Below are 24,355 nucleotides of genomic sequence, written 5' to 3' on the forward strand. Positions count from 1 at the left end.
TGGTAATGAGCCAGTTGTGGTGGCACATATATGTAATCCCAGTGACTGGGGAAACTGAGGCAGGAAGATCACAAATTCAAGGCCAGCCCCAGCAACTTAGTGAGGCCCTAAGCAACTTGGTCAGATGATTTCTGAAAATAAAAAGGACAGAGGATTCACTGCAAGTGGCAAAGCACCCCTGGGTTCAATTCATAGTTTAAAAAGAAAGAAAAGAAAATATGGGAATGAACAATATATTATAAACCAACAGATCACTAGACATGGTTTAGGTGAAAATATTTTTTTTTACTATTAGTTGGCCAAATTTTGCTAAAAATACTTTCCACATGATATATTTTTCCACTGTATGGAAGGAATAAGTTTATTTTAAGAAATAACAATGGGTACAAGTAATATTTAGAAAGTACCTTTCTTATTATTTGAGTATATCATAATTTTTTAAGGTTGGAACATCAAAATAATATAATGCTCAGCTTTCTTCATACTATAGCCATTCTTTGTTTTAAATCTTGTCATTTTATTTAAAGCAACCCTTCAGTAGATCTATAAAAATTATATTTACTCCTCAGATCTGGAATTATTTAGCAGTAAAAATTTTTGCTTTTGTTCACCTAATAGCATTTTATTCATATTACTACTTAATATGCATAATTATATTAATAGTTATGTCGGGTTTTTTGAATTATTTGAATGTAAGTAAAATTAGCACTTTAGGCAAATAAAAACCACATTTAATTAGGCTTTTTGAAAATTTTTTCAGTGTTACTGTTGAATATCTTTAATGCTAAGGTTTTGTCTTTAATCAGATAGAGGGTTTGTTTTCACCAGAAAGAAATAATAAATATACAGAAATAGATGAGCTTACCCTTATTTGACTACTAGACCATGTAAAAAATGTATTGAAAGAGGCCATGATACCCCATAAATATGTACAGTTTTTATGTGTCAAATTTAAATTTTAAAAATAACAAAACATAAATAAATTCAGGGTTTTTTTTTTAAGCAAAGAGTTTCTAATGTAATGATGAATGTCTACAAGCCATACTTAATAAAAGAAAAACACTGCAACATTTGCCTTGCTTTGGGTTTACCTTTTAGAACCAGTTTGAATAGTCTGTTGAACAAAAGCCTCCTATGTCATCATTTTGCATGTTTTGGCTATTATTAAAGTTTAATACAAGGCAGTATTTCTCACCCCTGGCTGTATGTTAACAACTTGGAGAGCTGCTAGTAATAGTAATAGCCGTAGTAGTAGTGGTGGTGGTGGCGGCGATTAAAATCCTGATGCCTAAATCTTACTTTCAGATAATAATTTAGTTGATGTGGGGTGGGTTCCATGGTTCAGTAATTTTCAAAACCTTCCCAGGTAACTCTAGGGAACTGTGAGAGTTGAGAACACTGTTCTAAAGTAATTTGAATTTAAAAGTTTGAGAAACTCTGGAATGGCCATTCTGATCCAGGAGAACATGAATAAATAGCCTTAAATAGTCCTTCCACAAAAAAAAAACCCTATTAAACTGTGCCTTAAAATGGGTTTCAAGTACACAACTTGAATTTTTACTGATAGTATTAAAGAAAGCACTATAGTAATAGCTATTGTTACTTATTGAGTATCCTAACAATTCACTCCTTATCACACCTCTATAAGTGAAGTTTATATCCCATTTGTTCAAACAGTAAATGAGAGCTCAGAATGACATCTATGGGTGCTTGCTGCTAATAAGCGCAAAGCCAATTAGGACCACATTTAATGTTATAACTTGACTTCTTTTTTTCAGTGCCATGTTGAAAATTTAATATTTAATACTATTCAACATAAATAATTAGTTTATTTCAAGATTTTCTTATTGTCATGTTTCTTTGCCATGGTTATTACCACCAGGAAAAATATGTTAAGTGCTTAGAGTTTGAAAGTAGCAGAAGGTGACTTAGACCAGGTTTATAGATTTGCTATGTAAGTAGTGTATGATGATGGCAGCAAAAGTTAACAGGTGCAGCTTTTTTTAAAAATTTATTTAAGTTTATATAATTCACATATTTTATCTTTGTTGAGTTTATAAGTTAGCTTATAAGCTATCTGATGAGAAAACAGCATTTTACTGGGGTTTTTTTTCTTTCTGTAAATATGAAACTGTGTGAACTTGTTTGTAGGAACTAGTTGAATCTAATCACAGAAAAGTTATCACCCCAAAATAAAGATTTTAGCCTTTTACTATGTGTGAAACCTCTTAGTAAACTTTTAAACCATTGCTAAAATTTTGTAATATGATATTAGTCAGGTCAGGGGTGTAGTTGTATTCCCATAGTAAAGTTATTGCAGAAGTCTTTCTACAACAGAAGGAATACATTGTCCCAAAATCTTAGTAAAAATGAAATAGAGAATCTAAAATTGAGATACATACAAATACAGCCTTAAAATACTTAAAATTTATTTAAACTGGGATAAAGATCAGGTAACCAGAAAGCTATAATTTATCTCAAGAATGAGGCATTTTAAATGAAGGAAATTGGCATATTCAGAAATCCTGTTTCAAATAAAGTAAATAAATGGAAGAGCCAAAGTAGTTAGATAATCACACTTTCCACCCAAAGAACCCTATAGAAGTTTAGGAATATCTGGCAATCATAAGTAACATGGAAGTGCATAAAAACTCCAAAGGGAAAAGATATAGTTTTGTGTATCACTTTTATATATTTCTAAAGATTTCCATATATTTTCCTTTAAATTATTTTGGCTACTGTAATAAAATTCTAATTAAATAGTGACCTATTAGTACCTAAATTAGATTATACAAATAATTCTTCCTTAATGATTTTTTAAAAACCTACTAATTTAATATAAGAAGTTATATAAATTGCTTATTTTTTTCTTCTGTTGACATTTTTCCCTAAATTTTAGAAGGTTATTTTTGTTTGCCAGTCACTTTTTCAAAAAGTAAAGACTGAAACTCAGTTAATGTCAAGGAATTGCATGTTTTAACCTGTTATTAATCTTTTTATAAATTATGCCATGGAGAATTCCTATTATTTATTTAAAAGTAGCATATTTTTCATTGTTGTGAATTTGTGGGTATAATGTCAAAGATGCTTATAATTATAAGGCATTTAAAGTTTACTACAATTTAGGTAATTTAAAAATTTTGTGTTTGCCATGAAAAACAAAGATTTCCCTGTGAGCACTGTAAATTCATAAGCACAATGCCAACTAGCATCACAATTAATGCTTTTAAAATTTGACTTTAGTAACAGTATGCAACTTCCAGTCATATTTTCTTCTGTTTACCTCAAAATATTTCTTAAGTTATGTGATGAAATAAGAGGCTTTTAGATTTTGTAGAAGAGTAATCTATATTCAGTGCACATATATTGAGCAGATTTGTTTCTGAATCTGGAGGAAATTACCATAAGACATTTTCCACTAACCATTAAGTTAATTGAATATTTACAGTATATTGTGAGGTGAGCAGAGTTTTGTGGAAGTTTATTAATAAAGTCCCTAGCTTAATGTAAGAAATCAACACTAGTTTTCCTGGATAAAGTAACATCTAAGCTATCTATTCATTGAAGGATATGTTACTACTATTGTTAATTCAGCAGTTGGTATTTTATGGTACAGAAAAGGGCTTTCTGTGAATGCGATATTTTACTGGGATAGAGTCCTTTACACAACAAAGAAGGGCCTGAGTAAGTGGCCTCCCAGACTTATCCCCAGATAGACGAAGCTTCCTTCTTTTGCCCCATATATAATTTCCACTTTCCACATGTGTCATAATACAAAAAATTTTGATAAATAATGGTTTAGGAAAATGCCATTATATACCACAGTGGAATCTCCACCAAGAATTTCCAGGACATCAGAAGTCAAAAATAAAATCTAATAGCTAAATTTTAATATGACCTGCATTTTTTAAATTGTGGTGAAATATATAAACATAAAGTTCAGCATTTTAGCCATTCTTAAGTGTACAGTTCAGGCATTTAATACATTCAGTTTGCTGTACAGCCATTATCACCATCTTTGCCAGAGTCTCTCCATAACCCATTAAACATTAAATACCCCTTCTTTCCTTCCCTGGCTTGATAAACCCCCGTTTTACTTTCTGTATCTGAATTTGACTACTCTGGTTGCCTCCTTAAAGTAAGTGATTGTATAGTATTTGATCTTTTGGCTGACTTACTAAAATATCTTAGAGGTTCTCATCTTGAGCAACTTTGTTGCCCTTAAGGTTCATTCATGTTGTAACATAGTATTAGAATTTGTTTTGTTTTTAAACTTGAAAAACATTCCACTATGTGCCACATTTTTTTAATGTTTTAACCTTTCAATTGGTTTGCCCTATGACTATTTTGAATAAGGCAGCTATGCATGACATACAAATATCCATTTGAGTTTGCATGTATTTTCTTTGCTCTGAGTCACCATAGATTCCAAGTCACATCTGTGGTGAGAGGAAACTATTCCCCAGGCATTAGTAACTCTTATCACCGCCTGACCAGTCCTGAGATAATGATTAAGCAGACCATAGTTTGACCAAGACCGTTGGACTATGTGTAATATTTCTGGGCTCCATTATCTACATAATTTGGAAGCACATGTTAGTACCCTGAGGACAGGGCTAAAATGCTTTATCTCACTTTTCCTTCTAATTATGACCATATTTATTATACTTCTTTCCCTGCTTTTCATCATTCCTTTTTTGTTTGCTGTTTGGGGCCTGTGGCATGATGTGTTAGTAAATCCCAGAGTAGGACCTCCTGACCTAGGACTCCTAACACCTTTCTTTTGATTATATATCCAGAAGTAGAATCTCAGGTCATATGGTAATTAGATTTTTAAATTTTTTTTAAGAAACCACCTTTACATTTTTCATAGCAGCTACACCACTTATCATTTCCAGCAGTAGTACACGAGGGTTCCAATTTCTCCATATCCTCATTACCACTTGTTTTCTGCTTTTTTACTACTAGTTATCCTAATAGGTATGAAGTGCTATCTCATTGTCATTTTGATTTGCCTTTCCCTAAATATTAGTGATATTGAGCATTTCTTCATTAGATTTTTGGGAATATGGCCTATATTTCTTGTTCAAAAGCAATTTGTCATATAGTCAGATCAATTTAATCTTAAATTTTTATTGCTGCAAAAAAACATTAGAGGATCATCAGAATTCTTAATCTGAAACACATCTGGTTTCAGAGAGTACATGAAAAGTCACCATGAAAATAAAATTCTATCAGATTCTCAAAAGGACATATGATACCCCGCACTCCTAATGTAGCCTAGAATAACGAAAATGTTAAAAATCATCTTTTTGTTAGATTAAACTAAGGTAATTCTGAAATTTCAACTTTGTACTTTTCTGTGTTTTCCAGAGTATTTTATATAATTGTGTATGTTGCATGGGATCTATTTTTGTGTGTGTGTTATTAATTAAGTAAATACTATTTTAAAACTTTAAAAGTAAAATCCAATCAGGCACAGAGGTACACATGTGTAATCCCAGCTACTCTGGAGACCATAAATTAGAGGCGAGCCTGGGCAATTTAGCAACTTTGTCTCAAAGTAGAAAGTAAAAAGGTCTAGCAATGCAAAGAACTCTTGCCTTGCATGTGTGAGTTTAGTCCCCAAGTATTATCAAAACAAAAAAAAAACATTTAAAAATCCATATTTAGCTCTTGGACCTCCCTAAAAAAACAAATCTAAGAACTAACAGAAGATAAAATGAATATGTTATATTCTTAAGATTGTTAACCTTCTCTTAAGACCATGGCATTTCCAAGTATATTCCTACCTATAAAAAGAATGGGCAGCATGTTAATTCAGTTATCTCATACTAGACAAAAGTGCCAAAAACATTCTTTGGAAGAAAGATAGCCTATTCAACAAATGGTGCTGGGAAAACTGGAAATCCATATGTAACAAAATGAAATTAAACCCTTATCTCTCACCCTGCGTGAAACTCAACTTAAAGTGGATCAAAGATTAGGCCCAAATCTTACCATGTTGGCTTAGGATCTGACTTCCTTAAATTGTGTGAGAGGTAAAATCAAGAATCAATAAAATGGGATGGATTAAAAAGCTTCTAATCAAAGGAAATGATCAATAACATGAAGAGAGAGCCTACAGAATGGGAGAAAATCTTTACCACAAGCACCTCAGAGCATTAATCTCCAGGATATATAAAGAACTCAAACTCAACATCAAAAAAACAGTTAACCCAATCAATAAATGCACTAAGGAACTGAACAAGACACTTAACAGAAGAAATGCAGTCGATCAACAAATATATGAAAAAAAAGTTCAACACCTAGTAGTTACAGAAATGTAAATCAAACTACTCTTAAGATTTTATCTCACTCCAGTCAGAATGGCAATTATCAAGGATACAAGCAACAATAAATGTTGGCAAGAATGTGGGGGAAGAGATACACTCATACATTGCTGATGGGACTGCAGATTGATGCAACCACTCTGGAAAGCAGTATGGAGATTCCTCAGAAAATTTGGAATTTAATCACTATTTGACTCAGCCATCCCACTCCTCAGTTTATACCCAAAGGACTTAAAATCAGCATACTGTAGTGACACAGCCATATCAATGTTTATAGCAGCTTAACTCAAAATAGGTAAACTATGGACCAACCTTCTGATACACAGATGCTAATTCAAAATAGGTGGAGGTTAGAGAAGAATAGAGGTACTTTGGATTAGGCAGAGGGGAATGAAGGGAGGGGAGGGGGTATAGGGGTAGGAAAGAATAGAATGAATCAGACATTGTTACCCTAGGTGCATATATGACTACACAACCAGTGTGATTCTATATCATGTACAACCAGAAGGATGAGAAGTTACACTCTATTTATGTATGATGTGTCAAAATGCATTCTACTGTCTTGTATAACTAATTAGAACAAAGAAAAAAAGGAATGGGCTGGCTTTACAGCTACAAAAAAAGTGATATTTACCTTTGAATCCATTTCTTCTGAATTCATCACAATAAAACATTTGCATTTGAGTTCTTTATTATAAGCTTTATTATAAAGAGAATGTATGGGTTCTGTAATTAGAAAAACAATGTTTACTAATGTATCTATTTCAACTGAATTTTAGTAAAGGAAAGTATTTGCATGAGTCCTTTGTAATGAGATTGTACTGATGTTCCTACAATATCTTTACATAGTACTTTCTCTGTTGATCCTTTGGGAAAAGGTGTTAAATTTTTTAATTTAATTTTAAGTCATTCATCACATAATATTAAAAGCAACCTGAAAGAATTCTCTAAGTTAAATATTTATTTCACATAGATGGATATATATACCTGTGTATATTTATTAGCCTAAAAAACTTTAGGAAATCTTTAAGATTTCATAAAGACCTTCCCAGGCCATCTGAATTATTAAAGTTTATTGTCCAATCTCCTTTGTCTTTTAAGCTTTTTGGCTAGGTATAAGAATACTCCAAATAAGGTTGAAATTCCCCTACCACTTAACATGGGAGTTATATTCCAAGGCTGCCAGTAGAACAGTTGTAGCAATGTGCAGGCCTACCTGAATTGCCAACATCATTACTCTTGGAACCATTATTAAGTAAAATAAGAGTTACTTGAACACAAGCACTATGATACCACAAGAAGTCCATCTTTTAACAACTACTAAGTGTCTACTGGGCATGTACCATATATGGCCTGGATACACTAATATGGACCAAGGAATGATTTCATGCCCCAGGCAGGGTGAAGTGAAATTTCATCACACTGCTTAGAAAACTGCATAATTTAAAACATAAGAATTACTTGGTTGCAGTAGCACACACCTATAAACCAACTATCCAAGAAGTTGAGGCAGGAGGATGGCAAGTTTGAGATCAGCCTGGAAAATAGTGACATAGCCAAACCTTGTCTCAAAAAAATAGATAGATAGATAAGAAGGACTGGGGTTGTAACTGAATGTAGAGTGGTACTGGGTTAAATTTCCAATACCACCAAAATAAAACTTGCAAGTTATTTCTGAATTTTTCCATTTAATATTTCAGACCGCAGTTAGCCTTGGGTAACTGAAAATACAGATAAAGGGGTGCTTCTATTGTAGCTGGGTCTTCATTTCTTCTCCTATTAGACTGGAACTATATGGTTTTATTGAAGTCTTACATTATTTTGATCTATATATCTGCTGAACTATAATGTTCCTCTTGTAAACTTTTTCTTTTTTGTTGTTGTTTTGGTTTGTTTGTTTAGTGCTGGAGGTGAAACTTAAGGCCTCATGCATGTTGGGCAAGCATAATGTATCATTAAGTTATACCCCCAGACCACATTTTAAAATTTATACCAATTTTTTAAATGTCTGTTTTTCCTTTTTTAGCTCTATGCAGGAGCTATTCTTGAAGTCTGTGGATGAAAATTGGGGAGGTTCCCTCAAGTCCAAGGTATGTAGTAAACTGTTTAATCATTTAAAATCAATATTGCAGAAGAATAGTTTCATTAAATAATAGTTTCATTAAATAATTTCACAAATAAGAATTTTCAAGATTATACTTTCTCAGTAGTATACAAAGTTTTTTCACATTTCTTTTTATGGAGGTGGAGTTTTGTCATAATCGGTGAATACCAAGTTACTGTCCTATAAACAAACAGCATATGAAATTCAGATTTAAAACAATGTGTGAAGTGGTTGTATTTTTAAAAGGACACTGCATTTCTTTTGCCAGGTCAAATCTTTGACAGCCTTTCCTTTACCAGATATAAATGTATTTACTTTGAATAACATACCATTCTAGTTTATTTTTAATGTGAATTTATTTACTTAGAACTCCTAAGGATCAGTTGTATGAATTGAAAGTAGACTGGTGCAACATGACAAATCACCAAGAGAATAAGTACCATAGAATTTGTAATACACAAAAGAAAGCCATAATGTGTATATCCTTGTGGGGAGTTTAATGGTAAATATATTAAAGGATAATTATAAAAATATGTTCCTTTGGTTAATATTAAATAGTAATAGAACTTTTATCTCCAAGGAGGCTTCAACTAATGCTTTTTTATTCTACTCTTATATGTCATTTGAAAATCAGTTTTATGAAATTGAACTTAACTGAAGGTAATGAAGCTCTGTTTTTATTTAACAGAAATATGAACATTTAATTAAGTGTTCTGATTATGTGCCTAATTCTATTTTGACTTTGTGAATTTTCCCATGATTTATTTTCTTATTTACTTACTGACAAGAGAGTTTTTTGGATTTAGTATTTTTTAAAATTTCTTGTTAGCGCGTGCCTTTGATTCCTGACCTGGAATGGTTTTATACCAAATTACTGCTCATTTTGGCACAGAAATGTAATACAGTTGTTTTGAGGGACTTTTTTTAGGAGACCCCAAATAGATACACATACACATCTAATTGAATATATTCTTTGTTAGAATAATTACATATTCTGATATAGCACCCAATTTATTAAATATCTGTTCCCAGCAAATTTCTATTTGTTCAAAATTTAGTTCCAACATTATTTTGGACAGAAATTTTTACTCTTTGTGTTCCATTAGCAGATCCCACATAATATTGTGCTATATTCAGCAAACTAGTCTTTTGCCTCTATCAAACTAGAAACTCCTTTAAATTCCAGATTTTTTTTATTTCTTAATATACCCAGAATCTACCACTATTCCATGAGAAATTCAATTATTGAATTATTGCATTGATTTACTGAATTTTTCTAATTCAAGGAATGTCCCACTTTTGACAAATGGAAATCTAATAAAAAGCCTTTTTAACATTGTGTATTTACTCTTGATTAATTTATAGGCTTTAAGCATTTCTTTTCTGATTTTGTTATTTTGTAACCAAGAAGTCAGACTTTCTAGTTAGTCTTGCTTTTGTGTTTTATCTCTGTGACCTCCCAAATTCTCTTAAATATTTGGGTTGCCCTTTATTGGTTGTTCACAAGATTACAAAGCTCTTGACGTATCATATTTCATACATTAGATTGAAGTGGGTTATGAACCCCCAATTTTACCCCAAATGCAGATTGCAGAATCACGTCGGTTACACATCCACAATTTTACATAATGCCCTATTAGTAATTGTTGTACTTTCTGGATTTTTAAGTGCTTTTAAATTGTCTTCTTGGTATTGACTAAAATGACTCCTACTTTTGCACTCTAAAAGGTTCACATACAATAATAAATTTTCTCAGTTTAGATTTTTTGGAGGGTAGAAGGGATAACCAATAACTTACAATGAGTTCATTTGAAAATTCAATTATATTTAGTTATGCTGATTTTATATTATTGCTGGATATGGTATGGCATTTTTATTTAGAATTTATTCTAATTCATATGTACTCATCTAATCAAGAAAACATCTGTCCATCTATGTAATTTTATATAATGGTTCACAAGTCTTAATTATACCTGTCATGAGCTTCATTTTTTTAAAAAAATATTTATTTTTTAGGTGTAGATGGACACAACACAATGTCTTTATTTTTAGGTGGTGCTGAGGATCGAACCCCGGTCACTTAACATAAGGTGGTCACTTAACATAAGAACATTTTCTATAGATATAGGATTAATTTAAAAATCTCCAAGTCAATATTATTAAGCTGTTTTTAAAACAACAGAAAGTAAACTAGAAAATATATTACCTTTATGAGATCATTTTGCAAGTTTGTGGACTTTTAACTCTAATATACCAGCAGAGTCCAATGACCTCAGTTTTCTTTGAATTTCTTTTTTTGGACTGTTCTTACTGTTTTTAAGGATTACTATTTTTGTTTATGAATTCTTTCTTAGAAATCTTTCAAAACATAAAGAGAAATTACACATGTTTTTTAAAAAAATAAAAATTCTATTTTGCAGTTAACTCTGTTGGCTGTTGATTTATATATTTAAGAATTTGAGATCATTAAACATCTCTTATTTACAACTGTGCTAAAAAAAGACTCAAGATATAATAAGGATGATGGAATAATAAATGAATCATCAATATATATTATTCTTCAAGTTTGTTATTGTGTGCCCTACAGTATGACACCATCTTTGTAATGTTTTGTATTGTTTTGTTTTGTTTTGCTTTCTTTCTTTTTTTAGCTTTTATTGAACTCATTTGGGGATTTCAAATCTGCCATAATAGGGGCTGGGGTTATAGCTCAGTAGTAGAGATTTTGCCTTATACATGTGAGGCACTGGGTTCAATCCTCAGCACCACATAAGAATAAATAAGTAAAGATATTATGTCCATCTTAAATAACGGTATAGAAGAAAATTGACAAAAGTATTTCAAAATGATCAGGTAGATCAGAATATGAATGCAAAGAGACACTTTAGACTTCTCTTGTCCAATTATGTAGCCACTAGTCAGCATGACTATTTCATTTAAATTAAATCAAAATTAATTTCCTGAGTTATAGTAGCCACATTTCAAATACTCAATAATCATCAAAACAAATCAGATATAGAATATTTCCATTATTGAAGAAAGTTCTATTAGTGCTGCTACAGACTATAAATGATAATAATAAAAGTAATGATATAAGCAAAATCTCAAGATTATGAATGAAATTTCATATGATAATATCTTCAATAAGTAGGTTAGGGATGCAGCTCAGTGGTAGAATACCTGTCTAGTATGCATGAGGCCCTGGGTTTGGTCACCAGCCCTGCAAATATAAAACTAAAAAAATAAAAATAAATTTAAAAAATATCTTGAATGAACTTTCTCACATTCAGAAATCAGTAAATAATATATATTACCGAAGACTTAAAGGAAATGTGATATTTTTATATCAAATCTTGAACCTACTAGAAATATATTTGAATTTTGGAATCAATTTTACAAGACGGCTTTGTTCCAGGTTCATATGTGAGTTAGTGAACACATAGTTGAGGTCAAACCACATTGCCTATTTTGTTATATTTACCTTCAAAATCAGAAAAATACAGAGTAAATACCTGAGTTTATTGTGTTTAAATTCATATTAAAATTTATAATAGATTTGCTTTTTACTTTTACTTTACTTCTTTTGGAAAATTATTATGAAATCATTTAAAAATAGATGTATAAAACAAGATCCACTGAACTCAGGTGATAAATAGTGATGATTATTTTTCCTAATTTTTAGCTCTCTTGGAGTGGTGCCACAGCCCCATATTTATTTCCCTGGACTTCATTTACTATTTGCATATTTAACAACTCATGTAGCACATGAAATTTGATTATAATGTGTGATCATTAAACTAGAGGATTACAACAAACAACAATATTACATATTCAAATACCAATCTTTTGTAAAATGTTTAAAAATTCACTGTCACATTGCTTATGATTTGTAAATCATCATGAGAGTTTTTCCTCAAACTATACCATGCTATATGTTTACCTGAGGAAATAAATACATTGCTACATTCAAAGTTAAAATGGAGATAGCAGTATTGGATTTAAGGAGCTGTCATTTTTTTCCTGACTGGATGGAGATCCAATGATACTATTGCGTTTCTTGCCATACATTTTTACCATTCATTTTCAGTTTACTTTCTCCAGCAAAACATTTGGGGGCTATTTTGACTATTGTGAAATATCAGTTTTTAGGAATAAATTGTTTGAAGTACTGAGAGATAAAATTCTTTTGGATCCTTCAGATATGTTGAAGAAAGGACATCATCTTATATTCATGTGAATTTTTACATTTTCAGTTTCTCTAGTTCCATTTTTGTTGCCTCTTTCTTTAGCACCAACATGGTAAAGCCTCCTTTCTCTAAATTTTTACTCGTTAACTATCATTAATTTACCAGCATTTGGACTGAGGGTATAGCTCAGTGGTAGAATACTTGCCTAGCATGCCTAAGGCCCTGCAGTGGATTGAACCCAGAGCCTTATACACTCTAAAAATATTTTTTACTAATGAACTGGATATCTCCTGTCTTCAGCAGTTGTTTTTATGATCACCTTTTATCCTTTTTTTTTTTTTTTAAAGAGAGTGAGAGAGGAGAGAGAGAGAGAGAATTTTTTTTTTAATATTTTTTAGTTCTCGGCGGACACAACATCTTTGTTGGTATGTGGTGCTGAGGATCGAACCCGGGCCGCACGCATGCCAGGCGAGCGCGCTACCGCTTGAGCCACATCCCCAGCCCCACCTTTTATCCTTTTTAATTCTTGCATATCTGTTTAAATAAATCATGGGTTTCTTCCTCACTTCCACACCCTGTAGGTTTCTCTAGATTAAAGAATTCTGGGCTGGGGATGAAGCTCAGTGGCAGAGCACTTGCCTGGCACATGTGAGGCACTGGATTCAATCCTTAGCACCACATATAAATAAACAGAAAATAAAGGCAGTCTGTCCATCTACAACTACAATAAAATATATATTTTTTCATATTCTCATGGTCTGTCCAATGCCATATGTATAGAAGTTCTGAAATATTTGTTAAACAAAGATTTGTTTACTTGCCTGTAGGATGTGATTTGCCTGCTACAGGGCACTTAACGTATATTCCCCACTTTCAAAATTAGGATGCTGTGGATCTATGTTTAGCAGAGAAAAAAGGAAGGAACTGATGAAGATGGTCATAATGACTCAGTATTCCTTTTAAGTTAGTTCACTTATTTTAGCTTATTTAAATTCTTGAATGGGGGCTGGGGTTGTGGCTCAGTGGTAGAGCACTTACCTAGTACGTGCGAGGCCATGGGTTCGATCCTCAGCACCACATAAAAATAAATAAATAAAACAAAGGTATTGTGTCCAACTACAATAACTTTTTTTTAACTCTATTGAGTGAATAAAAATGATTAAATGTGCTAAGCTCTAGTTGGGCAAAGAATTGCTCTTTCGTTTGTTTGTTATGGGCGGGGGGATACTGGAGATTGAACTCAGGGGCACTCAAATCACTGAGCCACATCCCCAGCCCTATTTTATTTAAAGACAGGATCTCACTGAGTTGCTTAGCATGTCACCATTGATGAGGCTGGCTTTGAACTCATGATCCTCCAGTCTCAGCCTCCGGAACAGCTGGGATTATAGGTGTGCGCCACCGGCAAGATCCACTTTTTTTTTTTTTTAATACCCTAGAGAGGTTTCTTATATTGTAAAAAAGATGTTTTGACACAAATTTAAAAGTGGTGTTATGTGATGTTTTGCACAGGGGTCACAGCATTTGCCATTCGGTCAGTCTAAAATGCAATAGGATATCATAAGATCACTTTTGTTTCGGAATTCAAGTACATGCCTTTGAACAAATTCTAAAGGCTGAAGTTTATAGAGAAGATATGCTAATCAGCCAGAATAATAGTTTATTTTGAACTAAATTTTGTAGGGAAAATTACATGGGATATCTGATTGTCTACCAACAAGTCCTCAGAACCTTTAAAAATATATCATTTTCTAATCTTTGTTTTGTTTTCCTGAATGTAAGTATGTAAAGACCTTCATAATACAATACCTCTATAATACTATTGCTCTTATTCTCAAAAGTATGTGTTACTTTAAAATCTTAAGAGATTAAATGACAAGAACTTTTACTAAGAATTAAGCAGGTGGGTCTAGTCAGCCATGGCAGAGCATGCCTGGAATCCCAGAGATTTGGAAGGCTGAGGCAGGAGGATTGCCAAGGTCAGCCTCAGCAACTTAGTGAGACCCTTCACAGCTTAATAATATTCTGTCTCAAAACAAAAACTACTGAGGATATGATTCAGTGGAAAAGTGCTCTTGGGCTCAGTCCCCACAACTAGGAAGGGGACAAAAGAAGAGGTATTTAAATAAAACATATATTTATTTTAGAAAAAAATATTATAAACTTTTTAATTGGAATAATTAGAAATTATTATTGAAAAGTTCATAAAACATAGATTAGCAATAATCAAAATGGAGGGAAATATTAAAATTTCCCCAAATCTGTACTCCCTAGTGTAGCTCTCTTAAAAAAATAGTGTAACCCTCTTAAAATAATAACAGCACGTTTTTTGGTTTTTGTTTTTATATTGTTTAGTTTGGCCTTTTTCATTTAGAAATGAAACTATGGATAAATATTTATCCAGTAGTAGTTGTTGTTTTTAACAACCATAAGAAACAAACTTTTTCATTTCTTTCTTTTTTTTCTTTGTACTACTAGGGATCAAACCCAGAGCATCACATATGGTAGTCAAGCACTCCACTGCTCAAGAGTTTTGATTCATTTTGCTGAGTACCCTACGTAGGGTACAGTTTATATTTCCTCCCAAACTCACCTCCACCAAAATCTCTCTCTCTTCCTCTTTAACTTTTCGTATTCTAAAAATCTTTTGTCGTTCTCAATATGGGTACCATGTTCATTTGTCTTTTTTTTTTTTTTTTTCCTATTAGTAAACTTTTATTTCAAGTGTTTCTTGACCATTCTTTCTCTTTATCAGTCTGTAAATCTCATCAGGGCAGAAGTTATATGTTTTATATAGCTTTTTCACTTTATCTCTGTTGTCAGACATTTAATAAATACTCAGTTTTTGTTAATTTAAATTTTTAATCCATCTGAAATGTATTTAAATATGAGATAGAGTGTGGGTACCTATTTTTACGGTTTTTTCCAAATAGGTTGGCTGTTTTCTCAAAGGGATTGAATAATTCACGTGCTAGTAATATCTCCCTCCCCCACTCTAATTTGGTAGCTGTATCATCTTTAAAAACTCTTTTAAGATGTTTTTCTCTCTCTAAATTTCCTAATCTGTATGTTTAAAATGTTCTGGTATTACTGTTACATAGTACATTACTAAACAAATTCTTCCTTTATATTTTAATTTTTTAAACTACCCTGGCTGCTCTCATATATTTTTGTTGTTGTTGTTGTTTGTGTTTATCTGTTTGCAGTATGGGTATTTAACTCAAATGTTCTAGGAAAGTGTTCTACCACTGAGCTAACTCCCCAGCTCTTTTCTTTTTTCTTTTGAGACATGGTCTCATTAAGTTTCCTAGGCTGATATCAAACTTGGACTCCTGCCTCGGACTCCCTAGTAGTTGGGATTACAGGCATGGACTACCGCACCTGACTCATATGTTTACTCTTATAACTGAGCTACACTATAATGTAATAATAATATAGTGTACATATGTAAGAATTTTGTCAATTTCTAAAACTTCCATCGGAATGTGGGGTTTTAATTAAAACACTTAACAATGTCTTCAATATTAGTCTTCTCTTTAGGATAAGTCGTTGTTTAAATTAGTTTTTTAAACAAAGGACATAAAGTTTCATTTGTTAAATTTATTTCCACTCTTTATTTTGATATCTGTAGCCAGTTTGGATTTGGAAATGAAGAATTTGAATCTTTTTTTTTTTTTTCTTTTTTCAGCTTTCGTCAGAAGTGATAAACCCAAACTATTCAGAGGACTACAAATCAAGGTAAGGTGATTAAAATGCAGTCTTTTTTTTCCCCAGTATTCATTTTTTTTGGTATTAAAATCAATACTTGGGTAAATAAATTTTTTAAATTTTGAAATTACTAAGCTTTATTTTTTAGTTTACTATAAACAGTATAACGTTAACAGAAAAACTGAGCTTTCTTGAGTATTTCCATATACTCTTTGACCCCCACCCTCACCCTCAGTTTCCCCTGTTACAACAGTGTTTACAGTTATTGAGCCAATATTGATATATTAGTATTAAGTAAATTCCATCATTTGCATTTAGGGTTTGTTTTAGTCAGTTTTTTCACACCATGACTAAAAGACTTCACAAGAATAATTTTAGAGGGAAAAAAAGTTTATTTGGTGCTAAGAGTTTCAAAGGTTTCTGTCCAAAGATAGCCAACTCCATTTATTGGGGCTAAGATGAGATAGAACATCTTAGCAGAAAGGTGTGGTGGATGAAAGCAGCTCGGGACATGGCAATCAGGAAGCAGAGGGCCAGACCTAAGTATGAATGTGAAATAACATTCTTTAGGTGGTGAGGACAGGGATGGAGATTGGATATCATAAATATAGGGAATATCAGTAGAGTAAAGGAGATAGGGAGGAAGGACAAGAAAGGGGAGGAAATTTGGATTGAATTCAACAAGATCACATAATATGCACACATAAATGTACCACAGGGAACTTCACTTTTATGTATTATGTAGAAAGCATCCAATCAATAAATAAATAGGGGCTGGGGCTGTAGCTCAGTGATAGAGCACCTGCCCCTCACATGTGAGACCCTGGGTTCAATCCTCAGCACCACATATAAATAAATAAATAAATGTATTGTGTCCTTCTACAACTAAAAAATATATATTTAAAAAAAAATAATAAGCAAACAAAAGTAGATTAGTGCCAGGCACAGAGGTGCATGCCTGTAATCCCAGCAGCTCAGGAGGCTGAGGCAAGAGGATCTTGAGTTCAAAGCTAGTTCAGCAACTTAGCGAGGCGCTAAGCTATTCAGTGAGACCCTGTCTCTAAATAAAATATCAAAGGACTGGGGATGTGGCTCAATGGTTGAGCACCCCTGGGTTCAACCGTCAGTACCAGAAAGGAGGGGAGAAATAAGGAAGATTAGTGGAGTAGAGGAGAGAATAGGGGGAAATAAAGAGAGGGGAACGGAGATCAAAATCAAATTCCATGATGTGAAAATTAGCCCACCTCGGGGCTGGGGATATGGCTCAAGCGGTAGCGCGCTCGCCTGGCATGCGTGCGACCCGGGTTCGACCCTCAGCACCACATACAAACAAAGATGTTGTATCTGCCGAAAAGTAAAAAATAAATATTAAAAAAATTCTCTCTCTCTCTCTTTAAAAAAAAAAATAGCCCACCTACTATGTATAGCTATAATGCTCTAATAAAAAATATATCTTTATTTTAGATCTTTGATTATTTTCATCAGTTTTGTCATTTTTCTCATCTAAATCTAACAAATACATATATGGGGGGGGGAATTTCTCTTCCTTTGTTGCTATGCTAGTCAGCTTTTTGTTACTATAATATACCTGAGATAAATCTATTTATAAAGAGAAAGGCTAATTTCAGCTCACAGTTTTGGGCATTTCAGTCTATGACTGACTGATTGGCCCTGTTGCTTTGGGTCTGTGACAACACATTATGGCATGAGCACACAGCAGAACAAAACCATTTACCTCATGACTGGGAACAAAAGAAAGGGAGGAAGAGATTGAGCTTGAAGAGTATTGTGGCCCACAGTATATCCAGTGAATGGAAAAACTTCCACCAGACTCCATCTCTTAAAGGTTCTATCACCTCTCAGTAGGGCCAAGCAGTAGGACTCAGGATTTAATGCATGAGCCTTGGGGGATATTTAAGATACAAACTATAATAGATGCTAATGTATTTATATGTTAATTTTAAATTCCACATAATTATTACTGGTAGATAGGAAGTCAGTTAACTTTTGTAACCTTATATTTTGAATCTTGCTGTCATCCCTAGTTTCATGATTATTTTTGTTGATTCTTTGGAATACCCTCTATAGATAGTTGTGTTATCTGTGAATAAAAACTGTCCCATTTCTTCCTTCTCAATCTGAACACCTCATAACTTGTACATTTCTTGATTTATTACATTAGCTAGGACTTCCGGTACAGCGTTGAATAGGCATAATGAAAGGAGACATCCTTGCCTTGTTCTCAATCTAAAGGGAAAAGCATCTAGTTTTCCCAGTTGTTGGTTTATCAAGTTGATAAAGTTTCCTCTAGTCATAATATACTTAGAGTTTTAATCATGAATGGATGATGATGGATTTTCTTGTCATGTGCCCTTTTTCTGTATCTGTTAATATCATATGATGATTCTTATTTAACCTGTTAATAGTGATATATTACATTAATTAATTTTCAAATGTTATAGCAGCCTTGCATACTTGGAGTATATCCCAATTTTGTCTAACTTTTTATTTCTCTTGCTAGATTAAAATAAGCTTTTGAATAATCAAAAATTTTAAACAGAAAGATATAGTATTGCTGTCATTGATTTATTAATTCAGAGGTCCCATATTTCCTTTTTCCCCCACATTTTTTACTGATGCATTGTATCTGTACATAAAGATGGAATTTGTTATGTATTTATACATGCTCACAATATAACAATATAATTTGGCCAATATCAATCCCTAGCATTTCCCACCTTTCTCGCCTTCTCCTACCTCCTGATCCCTTTCTTCTATTGATCTCCCTTTGTTTTTCATATTTTCCAACCCCTTTATCTTTTTCTTCTCTAGCTTCCACATATGAGTGAAAACAAATGACCCTTGACCTTTAGATTTTGATTTATTTCACTTCACATAATGGTCTCAAGTTTTATCCATTTTCCTACAAATAACATAATTTCATATTTTGTTATGGCTCAATAAAATAAAATATGTGTACACATACCACATTTTCTTTATCCATTCATCCATTCTAGGCTGGTTTCATAGTTTGCCTAACGTGAATTGTGCTGCTATAAACATGGGTATGCATGTATCACTGTTGTATGATGACTTACATTCTTTGGGGTAAATACCAAGGAGTGGTATAGCTGGGTCATATGGTGGTTCCATGCCTAATGTTTTGAGGAACCTCCATAATGATTCCCATAATGTTTGTAATAATTTACAACACCATCAATAGTGTGAAAATGAGTACCCATATTTCTAAACTTCACAAATGGTTTGGGAATATACCAAGTGCTAATAACCATATCAGAGCTTATCTCTCTCTTAAGTTCACAGCACCAGAATATCTTAAATATATATATATATATGAAGCATAGTTGCTGAAAAAGATTCTTAAGAGCTCCCTTACACATCACTGCTATATTTTTAGTTATAAATGGGTTCATGTTTATTGTTACAGCCTTTCCTTGTCCAGAGTAAATATTTTTCAGAACTCTCTCATTATTGGACCTAATTAATGGATCTGAAATTTAAAGAACCCAGCCTAATTCTAAAGTGATCACTAGAAAATCATTATTTTTCTTAAGTTGAGGAAATCCCAGTGTGGGATTCTGTGTTTGATGTTTTATCCACAGTCTAATTTAAAACCGGGGGGGGGGGGGGAGCTTGTGATAAAATTCAGGGCCTCTCTGCAAGCATTCTACCACTGAGCTAAATCCCTATCTCAAAAGCATTGCTCTTATAAAAGCATTCTGCCTCTAATTATTTTGAATTTACTTGCCTCCACCATTAAATATTAGCTCATTTGAGTTTAAGAGTCCTGTATGCAAGAAACATTTGTTTCATTTAATAATAATAAAACTGTCTTGCCTAGCATGATGGCACACACCTGAAATCTCAGTAACTCAGTAGGCTGAGATAGGAGTATCACTAGTTCAAGGCCCATACTTGACAACTTAACAAGCAAATGCCTAGCACATGTGAAGCCTGGATTCAATCCTCAGCACTGCATAAAAATAAAATGCACCTAGTTGCCCTCTCTTTGGGGGAAGAAAACAAAAAAAGGACTGAGAATGTAGCTCAGTGGTAGAGTACCCCTGGGTTTAATCCTTAGTACCACTGGGGTCTTGATACTAACAGACATTTTTCTCTTGAGAATTAAAATGTAAATTTTTTAAATTCTCATTTTCTGTGAAATTATATTTAATTCTTTTTAAAGACGTCTTTAAGATCTGTTGATTGTGATGTTATTTCTAAAAGCTTTTTTTAATTGCTATTTTAATTAAGCTGCTTTGATCATGGTTGAAGCTTAGAAGGCTCTTTTTAAGGAGAAAATAATGATAATGTTCCTCTGTTTTGTAGTATGTTCGTGGTTCAGACCCTGTACTAAAGCTTTTGGACGACAATGGGAACATTGCTGAAGAACTAAGCATCCTCAAATGGAACACAGACAGTGTAGAAGAATTCTTGAGTGAAAAATTGGAACGCATATAAATGTTGCTTTAGTTTTGTCCTATTTTGTTACCTTGTCAAATGAAATATTACAGCACCTAGAAAATAGTTGAGTCTCTTACAGTGAGGCATTAAACATCTAATTAGAAGTTGAAGTGGCAGCACAGCTCGTGATAGCTAAGGAGTTGGCAAGCTTCACAAACCCCATTTTTTGCTTTTTGTTTTTTTTAAATAAATTTCTGTCCTCCTGCATTTGTTATACCACTAACAAAATGCTTTGTAATAGGCTTCTGGTTAATTATGCAAATGATAGTTTGTGATAATTGGTCTGGTTTATGTACAACCCATTTTTAAATTACAGAGGTTAATAAGAGATGATTGCTATGCCTCATGTGCTGTGTGCTATTTTGAAAGTAATGACAGAAAACTACAAAGCAAATAAGACATGCCAAGCCTCAAACGCCTGATCCTCATAGCCTCTCATATTTGTGTATTACCCTATTTTCTTTTTAATGGAAAAGTTATAGTTTGTAATGAATGTACTGCTTAAAAACTTGGTAGCCTAATTATTGTAAAACATTCAAAAGCTGCAGTGAGAGTGAAACATTCACAAAGATTTGTATTAATGAAGACTACACAAAAAACCTTTCTGAGGATTTGTGTAGATCCGATATTTAGCAAATTTTTGTGTTTTACGTTCTTACTGAAAAGTTCCACTTAAAAATGACCATTTACAAGACCAAAATATAAATAAAAACTTTGAAAATCTATCTGAATTTGAAATTATTCTGGTTTGTCCTCTCATGTTTAAAAATGATTAAGCTTCTCAGTGTGTTCTTATTTTTCATATGCTTTTCTCTTAGCCACAATATAAGAATGACTATACTGTTTAAAACTTTATCATAATTTCTTATTGTTGACAATAGAGGTTGATTACTAATCTTTCCCAGTGGTTTATATAGCTTTTTTATGTCCCTATTGCAATATAATTATATATAGTATACATATATATGCATAATTTGCCCTAATATATTCCCGGTACTTCCCTTTTCCCCTCTCTTCTACTCTTTGCCATTCCTTCCATTTATTTATGTATTTTTTTCCATTGGTGCCTTATAATTTTATATAAAAGTGGAATTCATTGTGATATATTTCTACATGTAGCATTATTTGGTCAGTTTTATTCACCTATTCATGTAATATTATAAATTATGTCGACTTTAAAAGCCAGCAAGAGAATGAATATAAATCTCTATACTTTGGCTAATCAAAATAATATAAGAAATCCTGGCAAACAGAGTATGGTCCACTTATTGATCATGAATAGCAGTGGAGAGGGCTATCATTTTGATAGTTCTAGGCCCCGGTTAATTTGCCACCAGTCCTTAATGGTTGTTGCTACTCCCAAATAAGGGGGAGATTAAACCTATTGTGGGCAGTAAAAAAAATTTTTTTAAATAGGAGTTGTCCCCACATGCAGGAGAATAGTAGTATTTAATGATGAAACTTCAAAACTTCTGGGATTGGCATAGAAAATTAATTGGATTGGTTTCTGGGCAGTAAGAGCCAATTAAATGAGTATTTGGCATTCGGGATAGAATGACAAAAGAAAGACCTAAAAAGTCTATTATATTCAAGTTATTATGAGAGATCAAAGAAGCTGAAATACCCTGCAATATCTTAGAGCTTTAGGTCCTCAAACTGATGAATAAAAGGGTATCTATCAAGCCCTGCTGTTTTAATTTAGAGATTCAAATTTGGAGATTCAAAACTAATGGGCCAATTCCAAGTGGTTTTTGCCTATTGCAATCAAAGAACAGTTTTTTAAAGAAACAAAACCACTGATTACCAAGAAAGGGGTATAAATACTAATCCAAAAAGTACCATTTTATAGCCAAATTCTTACGTTTGATTAAGCTTATTCAAATTCAGAAATGTGGATATGTGGTAGTCATTTGATATTTATGACTTTACTCCCCCTGCCAAAATTATGTTACTTATAACTCTAAAGTGAATTTATCTCTAAATTTCTAAATTTAGCAAAGGCTCTTATAAGGAGCTATAAGCAAGAACTGACGAATTCTGTTAAGAGGATTTAAGATATTAAAGCCATTTTAAAATTAAAGTGCAGAAAATACCTTTGAAAGCAAATACTGCAAAATTTTGAATCAAGGGCTGGAGAGTACAGTTCAGTGGTAGAACACTTGCTAGCACAAAGAGGGGCCTGGGTTTGATGCCCAGCATCACAAAAATATTAAAAGTTAAAACTGTCAATAGCTAGGGTGTAAAAACGTTTAAAAATACCTGGGAAGCAATACAGATTGTGTATATGAACATAACTACATTTCTTTTTGTTTGAAAATTAAAACATGTTTTCATTATATCTGGTGGTGGCAGAATATTCTTTCTGGGGGAAAGAGGATATGCAATTGTGATGAAAAGTTCAGAATAAATCTTTGTTAATGAAAAGTAAACATTTTATCTTTGGACTGGCTCAGCCCAGGAATCAGTAGCATGAAACAGTTATTCAAAAATACCAAAGAACTAAAACTAAAGATAATAAAACGAGAACTTTTTCTGGTAGCAACTTCTAAAACATACATCCCTAATATTATATTTTATCCATCCAGCATCATGAAGAAATTGAAGGTTAGACTTTAAAATTCAAAACCTTTTTTATAAGTGGTAGGAAAACTAAACTACATTTGATCCTCTCTTTTCAGAGTCTGCTTTTGAATTCCCCTCTTGTGAAAATTTAATTTGTAACCCCACAATACTCACAATGCTATATGCACAGAACCGCAAAAAAAAAAAAAAAAAAAAATTGAATCACCCAAAGCACAGGTTCCCAGCCAAGGTCAAATGAGGTGACACTTTGCCTTGTTTCAGCTCTCATACTGTAAAGAAGTGCATATAGTAACACATTTTTGGACTTTTTGTTGTTGATTTTACTTTAAAATAGACCTCAGGAGTGGTATTGAGGTCGAAAGTTACGTTACAGAAAAAAATACAGAATATGTTTTAGATCCTTTGTTCAGTCCTGAGTTACAATGCTATTAGCTGTGAGTTGAATGTTATTAACACTACTAAATAAGATCTCTAAATAGAAACACATAAAACAAGGTTATATGTTGATAGATTGATGAAAGTGTGACCAGAAGTTCCCATGAACCTAATTCCATGTTTCTCCTAGGAGCAATGATTGAGTATTTCAGTGTCTTCAGTGATTTTATATCATAAGTACCACGAATAACGAATCTTTTAAGACAGAATCCTGCTACGTTGACCAAGTTGGCCTCACATTTGTGGTCTTCCTGCCTCAGCCAAGTCTGGGATTACAGACTTATACCACCACACTCATCATCAGCTAACTTTATTAACCTTTTTGTTTAGCTATAATTTATATCTTAAAATTTGCCCATTTAGATTATACAGTTCGGTGGAGTTTTTTAGTATATTCAACTGTTAACCACAATCTAAATTTAGAACATTTTATTATCACTCCCAAAAGATATATTGTACCTGTTACACTCACCACAACTTCACCAGACCTAGGCAACCACTAATCTGTTTTCCATATGAAT

At 32.8% G+C, this 24,355-nt stretch overlaps 1 protein-coding gene across 2 annotated transcripts in view; it reads left to right on the plus strand.

The window, feature by feature from the left end:
• SELENOF (selenoprotein F) overlaps positions 1 to 21,541 on the plus strand; it is a 36,263-nt gene extending 14,722 nt beyond the window's left edge. The window contains exons 3-5 of one of the 2 annotated variants that reach the window (XM_081305665.1): positions 8,359 to 8,422; positions 16,312 to 16,361; positions 20,682 to 21,541. In XM_081305665.1, coding sequence (XP_081161791.1) covers positions 8,359 to 8,422; positions 16,312 to 16,361; positions 20,682 to 20,813 — 246 coding nt within the window. In that variant the 3' untranslated portion in view covers positions 20,814 to 21,541. The remainder of the gene's footprint in view (positions 1 to 8,358; positions 8,423 to 16,311; positions 16,362 to 20,681) is intronic. The other variant, XM_081305666.1, reaches the window with a different exon arrangement.
• Positions 21,542 to 24,355: the final 2,814 nt, after the last annotated feature.

The sequence above is a fragment of the Spermophilus citellus genome (assembly GCF_964194105.1).
Source record: "Spermophilus citellus genome assembly, chromosome: 9".
Classification (NCBI taxonomy): Eukaryota; Metazoa; Chordata; class Mammalia; order Rodentia; family Sciuridae; genus Spermophilus; species Spermophilus citellus.